We start from the raw sequence: 13,343 nt of genomic DNA, 5'->3' as shown, positions 1-13,343 counted from the left end.
GTGAACTGTGTACAACAGATGAAAACCATGAAAAGAAATACAGTACTTCAGTGAACAACGAAGACAAGTGAATCGTAAATGTCTAATATGTACTATAGTCAGATGTATGTTATTCCTACTGATTTGCAATGATGGATCAGTAAAAGGCAAGTCACTAGGAAAAACAGGAATTGATCATAGGCAGGACTATTTTACTCATTGTCAATTTTGTACAGTATGTTCAAAGCGCTCTAGTGATATTGAGATAACCATGGAGAGCACGCTGGAAGGGGCGTGGATTCACTAAGCCGCCGACAAGTGAGACACCTATGGCGCACGCAGGAATGAGCCACGGCCACCAACTCCAAGACCATTGGATACGACGACAACTCGCAGAGCCACGCCCACCAACTCGGACGCGACGACACAGAAAAAACTGCGTCATTTAAATTTCTGTCGTAGAGGCCACATGCTACTCCGAGCCACGTTGTCTGTTCATAGAGGCGTGTTTCTCGCGGAGGTGAATCGCCATATGCAGTGTATAAAACGGTTTGCCAGGGGTATCCCATGGGATCCTTAAAACATTCCTTTACAACTGAGGTTAAAACACAATGAAATAAGCAGTCTTTAAAAACCAAGTTTTCGGTTACGATGCACGACCACGTGCACCATAGCAAACGGTTTTACACGCTACATACAGCAATTCGCCTCCGCGACAAACGTGCATCTTCTTAGATGCTCCTGCACTTTGTACACACCCGATTTGGTCGATTATATATAGAAAGGCAGCCAAAACCGCACAGAGCAATGAAAAGTCTACGTGAGTCATAGGTGCATCTGGACTGCAAAGACAACAACGACTTGAGTGATGAGTTGGAGGTGGGCACATGAGCAGGCAGTGCAAACTGAACGAGAAATCAGCAGACTAGCATGACGGAGGGAGCGTAACGAACTCCCTTCTCCTCTCCTCCCGTTCCACCCTCCGCGCCGCACGGACGATTGTGTTGGTTCGTTCCGTGCATTGTTACAATGTTGCTTTTTTGGCTGATTTACTACATTACCGATTTTTCAAATGTTAATTTTCTCCCAGTGCTTAAAATTTATTAAAAATCCAGCCTGATTATGCAGCGTTTTGGTACGCCGTGGATTGCCTAGTATTTACTATTTAACTAATGCTTTTATCCATGGTGACTTGCAACATATGAAATACAACTGGTTACTTTTTTTTTTTCTAATTTCAGTACAGGCTGTTGAAGTGACTTGTTCATGGTCAGTACCTATCAAGAGGGTAGTGTTCAGTAAACTTAAATTCTCAACAGTTAAATAAATCAGGCCAAGATGCTTACCAGAAATTAAAAGATATTGTCATGTCTTGTCCAAATTTTCACTTATGTTCTCATGAATGCTCTTGTCCGGAACAAGCCTGAGTCCTTTCCTTGTGTTCATAACAGACATGGCACCCATGAATATACCAGTAAGAAATTATTATAGATAAAGGGAGATAAGCAGTAATTCCAGAAATTAAAAAGAATTAGTCATGACATTTGTGATTCTAACCAGTAATAACAAAAATGTAACAGTTGTTAAAGCACACAAAGAAATAACAGTAATTGCAGCAAGCTTAGATTTCTATAAATGAAATCATAATGTGCTTCACGTGCAGAAGCATAAAAAGCATAGGCAAATGTCCTTATTTTATAGTAATAAATGAAGAAAAATCTTATTGGAGTTTTTGATAATTTACCCCTTTAAGAACTAAGCAAAAATACTCATTTTTTGAAGCCAATTTTTTACTTTTTAACTTTTGTAAATGTTTTAATGAATAAATTTGAATCATAAAGCAGAAATGTATATGAACAAACATACACTTGCCTTTAAACTTGTGAGATTTTTGTAGTATTTATTATCAATCAATCAATCAACATTTATTTATATAGCACATATTCATACAAAAGAATGTAGCTCAAAGTGCTTTACAAAATGAATAGAAAAATAGAAGACACAATAAAAAATAAACATAAGTCAACATTAATTAACATAGAATAAGTAAGGTCTGATGGCCAGGGTGGACAGAAAAAACAAAAACAAAAAAAAACTCCAAAGGCTGGAGAAAAAAAATAAAATCTGTAGGGGTTCCAGATCACGAGACTGCCCAGTCCCCTCTGGGCAATCTACCTAACATAAGTCAAACAGTCCTCTTTGTATTTAGGGTTTTCATGGAAGGACCTGATGATGATGGTCACGTAGACTTCTGGCTTTCAGTCCATCAATGTTGGTGCATCATGATGCTTTGAGTAGGTGGTGGTGGCGGCGGCGCAGGGCACCACCACAAAGAAACCGGAAAAAGAGACCGAAAGAGTAGGGGTCAGTACGGATTTTAGAGCCACTATGAATAGTTATTATGATGAATTGAACATACAGAGTATCAGGATTAAGTTAAAGTGAAGTTAGGAGAAAGCCATTTTAAAGTTGCTCTACTGTATTTGCCTGGCGAATTCCTATTGGCAGGCTATTCCAGATTTTGGGTGCATAACAGCAGAAGGCCGCCTCACCACTTCTTTTAAGTTTAGCTTTTGGAATTATAAAGAGACACTCCTTTGAAAATCTAAGGTTACGATTTGGAATGTAACGTGTCAGGCATTCCGATATAAGATGGAGCGAGATTATTTAAGGCTTTATAAACCATAAGCAGTATTTTAAAGTCAATCCTGAATGACACAGGCAACCAGTGTAGTGACATCAAAACTGGAGAAATGTGTTCGGATTTTTTTTTCCCAGTTAGGATTCTAGCAGCTGCATTGTGCACTTGTTGCAAGTGATTTATGTCTTTTTTGGGTAGTCCTGAGAGGAGTGCGTTACAGCAATCTAGTCTCCTGAAAACAAAAGCGTGAATTAATTTCTCAGCATCTTTCAATGATATAAGAGGTCTAACTTTTGCTATGTTTTTTAAGTGAAAAAATGCTGTCCTAGTGGTCTGATGAATATGCGATTTTAAAATTCAGATTACAGTCAACGGTTACCCCTACTTTTTTTTACTTCCGTCTTAACATTTAATCCTAGTGCATCAAGTTCTGATAACCTCATTGAATCCATTATTGCCAATTACTAAAATTTCAGTTTTCTCTTTATTTAGTTTGAGAAAATTACTATTCATCCATTCAGAGACATTAGACAGCCTCAGGGCCAATGTCTTATCACTACTTAAACTACTGTGAACATCATTGGGGATATGGGAGTAAAACATGAGCACAAACTTGAGCAATATGCAAAACCAAGGTTCCCAACATTCAGGCATCATGTTCAAACCTAGGGCACTGGATACGTGCAGCAGCACCACCTACTATACTACCATGCCTTCATTTTATTGTTCTCTATTTAGCAATTTCCTTTGTCTAAGGTTAATTTATTTAACAAATGCTATCTCATTCAGGCCTAGTTAATTGTGCACTTATGAAACTGAAGACTGAGACTTTGTAGCCTCCTTAGTGTTTAACCTCAGAAAAATGAGCCAAAAATATTCAATTTATTTTCAACAGGAAGAAATGACTAGGGTAAACCAAAATGTATCACAGCAGATATAAGGTGATTTAATACAACACGTTTGTGATGACTTATTGGTAGTTCAAACAAGCACAGTACAGCACTCTGCTGTTAAGTCTAGATGAAGCCAAGGTCAAAGGAACATGGACACTTTGCCGATGTCCTTCTTGTATACATTATGGGTACCGTTTTATTGTTCAAATTACCGTTACTTTTTGATTTAACCATGTATTGTGCGTAACCAAAACCTATATCAAAATTTCAACATAAATGTAATCGGAAAGGTCAGTCAAGTGTCCACTGCTCTACTGAAACAGATTTAGTATGTCCTTCCTGTGATATTTGAAACCATCACCAACACAGTCTTTTTGCCTATGGAGCAGTTGAAGTGTGTTCCTTCATGTACTTTTCTCATTTTTTTCTGTTGCTTGCCCATGAGAGGCTACAGCCAGCGCCTCATCTGGATGATTGATGATGTCCATTGAAATTGTAGGCTACCACTGCAAAGGCTTAATGACATTCAAAATTCCTCTCACATGAGCATTGACAGTTGCTGCATTGTGAACAGTGCTTAGGTGGCTAATTTATTTAATGTCCTTCCACTTGATCACAATCGTATCTTTTTGCCAAGCTGAATCTTTTATGCGACTGAGTTCACCAGGCATATCATGGTCATTTGGTTATACACTCTGTACGAATCAGTGTCATTATCTACTGCATGTCGGCATTTAATGACAAATTCATATTGTCATGATTGCTTGATTGAACTAATTCTTCACTTTGTTCGATCGAAATCTGACTTTATAGCTTAACATTTGCATTCCATTTGTGGCTTGATTAAAGATTGTTCCCTACTCCTGAATATTCATGATTTACCATAGTGACAAAGCACAATTTCTTTTTTTTTTTTTTTTTTTTTTGGGTGGGGGGTAGCATGTTGTTTTATCCACAAGACAGTAACAGAATACTGTTCTGGGAATGATTCAGATTTAACAGAATATAATCGCTTAAATGGAGAGGCACTCATGATTGCTTGTTTTTTATATACAAGCCTGAGGCTGAGAGGTGCTTGGGGGTGGGGGATAACGCCAAGGAGATTAAGAGAAATAATTATTTGTGCATACTCATTATACTTGCCTTCCTCCCCCAAAAGGATCAGATTTCAGTCAATCAATCTTTATTTTAAATATCTGTATAACTATGCAATTAGTGTGTGTTTTCAAATAGGACTAAGAAATAATGCCACATGGGTTTTGATGGAGGTGATGTTGCAAAAGACTATGCTTGAGATCCCAAATTGCAATAAATTTCTCCAGGAGACACCAAATCGCCAAGTATTTATATGAATAACATTTGTTTCACACAGGTATTAACAAAATACAACAGTAAAAATGTAGGCTTTTTTTGGATTTCTTTATAAAAACTGGATTTTATAGTACATATCTGACATTTCGTGATACATAACCCTAGAATCAAATTTGTTTTGTGCTGCAGCCTGTCAGCCTTCACTGTACTAGGTTTAGATTTCATATCTCATACCACTGCAAAGTTGTACTGTTTGGCTTAAGAGTCTTTTTCTGGAGATTTTCGACACAACTTCATGTAATTAAACAGTATATTTCTTAAGATATTTTATCAAGCAGATCCATGGAATCGGTTTCGTTTTGTGCTCCAACATGTCAGTTACTACTGGAAAAAGGTTAGATTTGATATCCCATATCCCTGCTCATTACATGGCTCTTTGAGGTGGCTTGCTATCTTTAAAAGGACTGCTTGCCCCTTCCTGCACTAGTTTGAAAAGCCCATATGACTGCAGAGTTGCCATTTTTATAGGTGCTGTTGCTATTGATGTCATAATGCCAGCTCAGTCTTGAGGCAACTCATTCCTAGTTGATGTAACTGGTCCTGCACTATTTCACAAGCAAAATTATATTGAAAGTATACACGCACCATATCATATGACTGATCGAAGAAATGGGAAACTGTTAATCATCCTTTTGCTCGATAAGTCCGTCTTGATGCCTGTGTACATAAATCAAAGCAATATGTCCATAACATTATGATATTGTAATGGCTGGATTTTATCGATAACTCTTTCCCCAGCTATCCAGTGTTTCTAAGATTTTTGTCAGTGGGATCTTTGGAGATAAACAGACCTGCTCATCTGTAATGTGGTGCTTTCTTTGGCTTATATATAGAAATAGCATATCTTACCAAAGGAACAACATGCACAGTTGGAATTTTATTTTAAAGATGACAACCTTCTGTTACACTTATAACAGATATCAAATATTTGGGAGAGAAGTACAAGAAGAAATGAAGGGCTGACTAAAATTTAATAATTAGAATTGTCATTGAATTAACTGGATTTCAATGTTGAAGTTATCAAAAAGGATACGTTTTTACATGTTGTAAATTCTCATGTGGTATGCTTGTTTTGTATTTCATATTAATTGCATTATTTACAAACTTAAAATAGTAGTGTTTTTGCCCCAAATAAGGTAACAACGAAAACACTGGCTCAGCATGAAGAACTTATGAAGAAGATGGAAAACATGAATGTTCTGGTGGAAACCAATAAAATGTTGAGAGAAGAGAAAGAAAGAATAGAGCAAGAAATGCAGCAGGCACAAGCTAAGGTATTTTTGTCTGCATTTCAGTCTTTGTGACAGAGAACTTTATTAGCACCTTTCTTATTTAGACATGCTAAATTTTCTCCTTAAACTTGTGCTGGTAAGCATAATGCACTAAAATATGTTGTAATATGTTTAAGATATGTTAGTGAAACTCTGACCTCTTTTTCTTCATTAACTTTAAGGTTAATGTTGCAGGAGTATGATTGTCCAACATTCACTGTCTGTTTTGTACCACTAGGTACGCAAATTAGAAGCAGATATTTTGCCACTGCAGGAATCAAATGCTGAATTAAGTGAGCGAAGTGGTATGTTGCAAGCAGAGAAGAAATTGTTAGAAGAAGATGTTAAACGTTGGAAAGGACGTGTTCAGGTATATTTTACTAAAGTATTCCCTTTGAATTTTATAGTTTCAGATTTTTAATTGGTGAAATGGACAAACTAACAGGAATAACGAGATATATTTCAAGAACTTAAGGTGTAGTGCCACCCTTTTACATTCAGAACAGCTTTAGTTGTCCTTGAATTGCTATTATACAAGTCCTGAACTGTGTGCCGTTGAGTTCTGTACCATTCACTAAGAAAAATCCTTGATCTTTGAAACTTTAGGATGATGAAATATACAGGGTCAGCTTAAAATGACCACATTTCAAATGTTTGTTGTGAAAAAACACTACAGGATAAATTTCATTACAACACAAGAAAGGGTATACAAAATAGATTTTTTTTTCACTGTGTTTTAAAAATATCTTCAAGGTGGTGGCCATCATTAGTAATACACTCTGAGACGATTTCTGAATGCTTGCAGAACTCGTTTGGCCATTTTCTAGGGGAGTAGTGGCCTTGAGGGGTTCAAGGTTTTGAGGTCTGTGTGTATACCTTCGACTTGAGATACCCCCCCACCAGAAGAAATTGCCACACAGGGAGATCAGTTTCCCCAGAAACATCTGCAAGACTTGCATGGATCTCCATGCTGTATGAGGTGTTGCTCCATCCTGTTTAAATCAAGAATCCACTACATCCATTTCTTCCAGTTGGGGCTGTAAAAAGTTCTCTAGCATTTCAATGTAACCTTCTGAAGTGACGGTGACTGTTGCTCCCTCCTTCTCAAAAAAGTAAATGCCTACAATGTCAAATTCTGCAACAGCACACCAAACTGTAACACACTCACTGTGCAGGGGTCTCTGAAGTTCATGAGGCTTGGTTTCAACTCAGTAGTGAAAGTTTTCTTATTTACACAACCATTCAAATGGAAATGTGCCTTATCGCTGCAAATGATGATGGCATCTCAATGAATGGTTTGCAGAATGTTCACTCACAACTGTCTGCGGCTCTCCCAGTGTCTCTGCCATTTGTGTGGATGGAAATTAAAATCCTCATGCAAAATCCTCCTCAGGCGTGTTGGAAATGCCTAAGCCAGAAGCATGTTTGCGTTACTTAACGTCTAGGAGAGGAATTGATGCCCTTACAGCTTGGATGTTTTCAGGTGTTTGTGCAGTCTGAGGATGGCCTGTAGATTTTCTGTTCAACGTTGTACCCGTCTGTCTAAATTTAGCCACCCACTGAAGAATTGTTTTCTGAAGTGTTTGGAAGGCATTTTGCGTAGTAATGATGGATTCATTGTTTTTGAAGAATGCTTTGAAAGGGAAAGCTTTACACTACACTGAATGTTTAGAGAAAGTATTTATATTTACACCTGTTGATTTGCAAGGTCACTAAGGGCATTTTAAATTCAGCCTGGCGTTAACTAATGAAAGAGCACATTAATTTGAAAGTATATGTGGAGGTATTACCATACTGGAATTGGAGAATATTGTGAGTGAACAGTGTTTGCGCCATTGGGTGCAGCTGGTCCTACACCTTTGTTTTCTTTGTCAGTAATATCAACTTTAAAGGAATCATTGGATCAAATGATTCGTATGTGGTAGCTGTATATTGTTATGGCTCTCCAAGCATGTTTACCATTTGGCAACAGACATTGTAGGTTGAAAGCATTGTTGGGCTTTCTCCATACACAAGCCTGTCCATATTGGTGAAAGATTAGTCCCTGTATTCCTTTACCTTTCTTAGTTCAGAGATTGTGCTACTGAAGCCAGGATATGAGTCTTTGTATGTTTTGCTTTAAATATATGTGGTTTCCGAAAGGCAGTCCTGCCCATAATTTCCAGCTTATGAAGTTCAGAAGTTTTTTTTTTTTTTTCCCCTTCCAGGCTGCTCATTTAAGATTTTTTTATTTTTGTGGTAAATGTTGAGGGTTTATTTTTGTGGCATTTATCCACTATCATGTAAAGTGTCCATCAGTCCCTGCCAGCTTCAATTATGGTTTCTTTTTGCTGATGCATTTTGTCCATGTTTGGTGTATTCATAATTTTTGAGACTGTTCTGTTTGACTCGGGAAATTTAAACTTTTTTTGGGCAACCAGTTCATTTACCTTTCAAGCACTGAGTATTAAGGTCTCTTGAACTTCTAGCTGCCTTGTTTTACATTGGGTAAACTGCTGACACATACTGTTAATTTGGCTCAACTTTGTAGATATGTTTGTAATTGTAACATAGTAAATTCAAATTTAAAGGGCTTTCCTTAGTTGTACCTAACACCTGTACACTAAAATTTTAATTTTATAGAATTTAGTCAGCCAGCAGAAAGATACTGACCCAGAAGAATACAAGAAGCTTCATTCTGAGAAGGAAGCTCACTTAAAACGCATTCAACAGCTGACAGAAGAAACTGGTAGACTCAAGACTGAAAGTGCAAGGTTGGTTAAGTGTTTATAAATGCCAAAGTTTAGCACCTGCCAAACATCTTGTGTGTGTTTATATAGTTTATTGCTGAATTGTCTACTTTTAGATTACATGCAAGCATAACAACAGGGCAAAGGGAGAACCAGATGCTGAAAGATAATTTGAATAAGGTGTCTGCAGAGAAAGAGGCAGTGCAGAAAGAACTTGATGCTAAGGTACTTGATATCCAGGAGAAAACAAGGACAATCACTCAAGTGAAGAAAATTGGACGAAGATACAAGACTCAATTTGAGGAACTCAAAGTACAACATGATCAGGTGAGTGCTAAGCATGAATAAAGACTAGATTGCTTTATAATTCCATTAAAGGGAGACTGTTTTTACTTGAGTATTATGTAAAAATGTTTGTTAATGTATATTTATACCTTGCCTGCTGGTGGTGGTCGGAAGGATTGGTGGCGCCAGTGTTCGGCAGCCTCACTTCTGTCAGTGTGCCCCAGGGCAGCTGTGGCTACATAGTAGCTTATCATCACTAGCGTATGAATGTGTGTGAGAATGGGTGAATGACTGTTGTGTTGTAAAGCGCCTAGGGGGGTTCTTGAACTCTAGTTAGGCGCTATATCAAATACAGGCCATTTACCATTTTTTGCCATCTTGAATTCTATGTTAACAGGAGTAAAACTTGAAAACCCAATTGCCCTTACATGAATGTTCGACTCTCAAATATTTATTCCTTACCCTATGTTTTTAGTCCTGACTGTGAAATTATGCACGTAATACCAATTTTTTCATGGACACTTGATATTGTTTTCTGCTATTCCGTTGTATCACCATTGATGTCTATTGCATCATTAATGTTGCCACTTTTCATTCTCCATAAAATATGAGGGTAACACCTTTTTTCCTCCTGCAGTTTTTGCTGTAACAGATAAAAAAAAAATGGTTTGAGTATTTAAGACTGGTCATTATAGTAATTTGTTTTACATGATTTGAAAGTATGTCTCACTGTGGTCTTAACCATTTAAAATCCAAATTAAAAAAGCAAAAAGTATCTCCTATCAGATGTTTTTGGAAGCCTCTGATGCAGAAATTAGAGATTTCAGGTTTGTTTTCTTTTAGGTAGTTTTTAGGGTAATGTTTAATATTGCAATTTTGGGCTTAGTTGGAAACAGAATGTCTGTCTATTTGTACTATTTCTACAAATACAAAATCCAATGTGTTTAATTGCTGGTTTCAATACTTCGGTTTCTCCTTACTGTATATTATGAATAATAATTGCACAACATTTCCATTTTTGTTAACCATAATTTATTAATTGCAAAAGGGATAATATTGTATTTAGAAACTAAATCAATTAAACTGTCAGTTTTTAAAGGTGTTCATTTACAGTGAAAATTTCAATGACAGGTTTTGTTTTTTTTTTTTTTCTTCATCTGAGAAGCATAGACGGACATTACACTCGCTGAATAGTATGTTGATTTATCTTTTATCATGGTGTCTCCAGTGTCCTCTCAGTCTTCAGGGAGAAATACTGAATCATGTCCTTGTGCACATCTGGTCGGGGAATGCACAGATGACCTGTTGGCTAAGATCCCATTTGGTGGAACACCATCACCTGAAGATGGTCTCTTCTGAGCATTCAGTTTGCTCATGGATGTCAATGGGCTCCTTGTTGCCTGTGTTACTGGGCTTTTATTGCCTGGAGATTTAATAAACACACACAAATATTTCAGGCATTTTACTTACTTGTACCTGTGAACTTGTCGAGCTTTTTTGGGTCTTTCAAATCACTCATTTTCACGAACAACCCTTCACAGACACAACCGACATTTAAACAAGAACTGCGACTTGAAAAACAACTGCGCTGTTATAATGCGTGATAACAGCTCTCAAGGACAACTTGAACAGCTATTTAGCGGCGATTGGTATAACTAAATCCTTCTGGCTGCAGAATAAATGCATTCCGGGAACTTTTGGATCGCACCTTGTATATACACATTAGCTGTCCAATAGCATTGCAGAGCTAAACAGTAGGTCCCATTGACTATGTAAATGTGGTCCTAAAAAAAAAAAATTACAAGTATATTTTTAGGAGAACTAAAGGTAGTGTTGTAATTTTATATCATTGGGCCTTACAGGGTAAATATTTCAGTTAGTAATTATAAAATGTACTAAGATCCTTGTACTGTACAAGTTTTTAAAGAGTTTTATGTCATTTTTAAATCTGGTTAATGTGCAATTATCTAAAATGTTATGTGATATTTAATATTTAAATATTTTTAGATGGTTGAAGAAGCTGCTAACAGGCCTGCAATTGAACAGGAGGCTCAACAAGCATCTGCCCAAGAAATTCAAGGACTTAAAGACGCACTTCACCAAGCTGAATCCAAAGTTCAGGAGCTTCAGGAAGAGGCAGAAAACCGTAAGAAGGTAGAGTTTTAAATTGCAATTAACTATAATAATGAAAGTATGAATCTGAAGAGCTATTTTTTTTGCTGGCTGTTTTAGATTACCTATATCTGTTGCATTATTGATTAGCCCATTTAAGAATTTAACTGTCCTCTATACACATGACAATGACATATAAACATCTGGACAAAATATGCATGCTTGTTTTGTAAAACATAAATAGGCTGTTAGACCTATTTAGAAATTATTGGTGCCGTTTGAGCATAATAAGGATGACTTATTGTGAACTAATTAATCATCATGTTGTTTCACTTATGCTTTTCTGTACCATGTTTAGATCATCAGTGATCGTGAAGCAGAGATAAAAGATGTCCAGGAAAATGTTTCTAAACTGCAGGCAGAGCTGAACACAATAAAGCAAGAGCTGCAGGAGAAATCGAACCTTACAGAGCAGCTTCGTCAGCAAATCACTGAGAAAGATGAGAAAACAAAGAAGGCATTCATGGGAGCTAAGCAAAAGATACAGCATCTAATGGGTAAATTTGAAAGGGGAAAAAAAAATATTCGACTAAGCAATTTTTCATTGCCCTGTTAAAATATTTTATGAATTGCATTTAATTTTCATCTTTACCAAGGTATATTGTTTTGTATTAGGTACCAAAGATCAATTGACAAAAGAGAATGAAGATTTACGAGCACAAAAGGAGGAGCAAGAGGGGAGATTGAATGTTTTAAAGTCTCAGTATGAGGGACGAATTTGTCGTTTAGAGCGAGAGCTAAGAGAACAACAAGAGAGACATCATGAGCAGCGAGATGAGCCCCAGGAACAACCCAATAAGGTTAATAGTTTATACGTTGTTTTTTTTTTCTTCTTGGTTAGGGGGCACCATTGTACTTGATACAGAGAAAAACAAAACGGAAAGAACTTTGTTTGAGAGATGCCTACTTGTTGAATTTTGCCATGCATAGATTTTGGAAAAATTTAAACAAGATAAATGTGTTTGATGAAAGATTTTAAATTGGATGATTGAGAGCATTGTGCACATGAAGCCAGAATATATTCCATTAATGGCTATCAGTCCTCATTCTACACCCTTGGGAGAGCCCAAGCCTATTTATGCACAACAGCTACAATGCATTGCTTGAATGTATGTATTTAACACTTAAACTACGTAAAGAAGGCAGTCTTTTTCAAATATCCTTTTAATTTAAGAAATCAGCATCTCAACAATATATAAAAGCATTTTAAAATCCCTTCCTTTCAAAGATCCCAAGTTACGATGGTGAAAGGATCTTTAACATTTCTGAAAACAAGTTGAAAGCAGCCATTAATTGAATAAAAAAACAATTATTATTTCTCAAACGCTGCCTTAACACAAAATTTAATGTAAATGTTAACATTATTTTCAGGCTCAAGAACAGCAGAGGCAGGCTGAACAGCGACAGATCACCCTGAAATCCACTCCTACTTCTGTTGATCGAGGAAGGTATGATTTTTTATTTTACATGAAAATTTACATTTCTAGATGCTGTAAATCTGGATTTTATGTTTCATAACATGTTTCTGCAGCCATATGCAGTGGTGAAAGACTCCGGCTTCAAGTATTTATTAAAAGTGCTCTAGCCTAGTTACAATATTCCCTGCCATATACACAAGCTAGTCCGTGGTCCCTACACTTACTGGCATACACGAGGGGTGATAGAACACAAGTTGTTCACTGCACCCGTTTTAGCATTAGTAATTGATGGATGGACTGCCCACTTTATTAGCTCTGAATTGGAAATGAAAAACCCAATTCTTCAAATGTGTATGTTCAGTATGAGTTTGTTTGCTGTTTACTCTGCAAATACATTATAACATTTTAGTTCCTTATTGTTAAAACGAAGTAACTGAAGTTGTCAGTTGGCAAAATAATGGCTAACTATACCTGCCATCTCATTCATTCTCTTCTAGTAAAGGTGTTTTCTTTTAATAACACAAGATTTTTCAGTTTATAACCTAATGCCCTTTTGTTTTATCACCCATACATAAAAAATATAT

At 36.6% G+C, this 13,343-nt stretch overlaps 1 protein-coding gene across 2 annotated transcripts in view; it reads left to right on the top strand.

Annotated features, from left to right (window-relative positions):
- tprb (translocated promoter region b, nuclear basket protein) overlaps positions 1-13,343 on the top strand; it is an 87,621-nt gene that overhangs the window by 47,963 nt on the left and 26,315 nt on the right. For both annotated transcript variants that reach the window (XM_039735582.1, XM_039735581.1), the window contains exons 28-35: positions 6,021-6,158; positions 6,394-6,525; positions 8,778-8,908; positions 9,001-9,211; positions 11,177-11,323; positions 11,640-11,838; positions 11,957-12,141; positions 12,713-12,789. In XM_039735582.1, coding sequence (XP_039591516.1) covers positions 6,021-6,158; positions 6,394-6,525; positions 8,778-8,908; positions 9,001-9,211; positions 11,177-11,323; positions 11,640-11,838; positions 11,957-12,141; positions 12,713-12,789 — 1,220 coding nt within the window. The remainder of the gene's footprint in view (positions 1-6,020; positions 6,159-6,393; positions 6,526-8,777; positions 8,909-9,000; positions 9,212-11,176; positions 11,324-11,639; positions 11,839-11,956; positions 12,142-12,712; positions 12,790-13,343) is intronic.

This window comes from Polypterus senegalus, chromosome 14 (assembly GCF_016835505.1).
Source record: "Polypterus senegalus isolate Bchr_013 chromosome 14, ASM1683550v1, whole genome shotgun sequence".
NCBI classification, from domain to species: domain Eukaryota; kingdom Metazoa; phylum Chordata; class Cladistia; order Polypteriformes; family Polypteridae; genus Polypterus; species Polypterus senegalus.
Note: the sequence above shows the minus strand (reverse complement) of the source record. Positions and strands in the feature narration are given on the sequence as shown.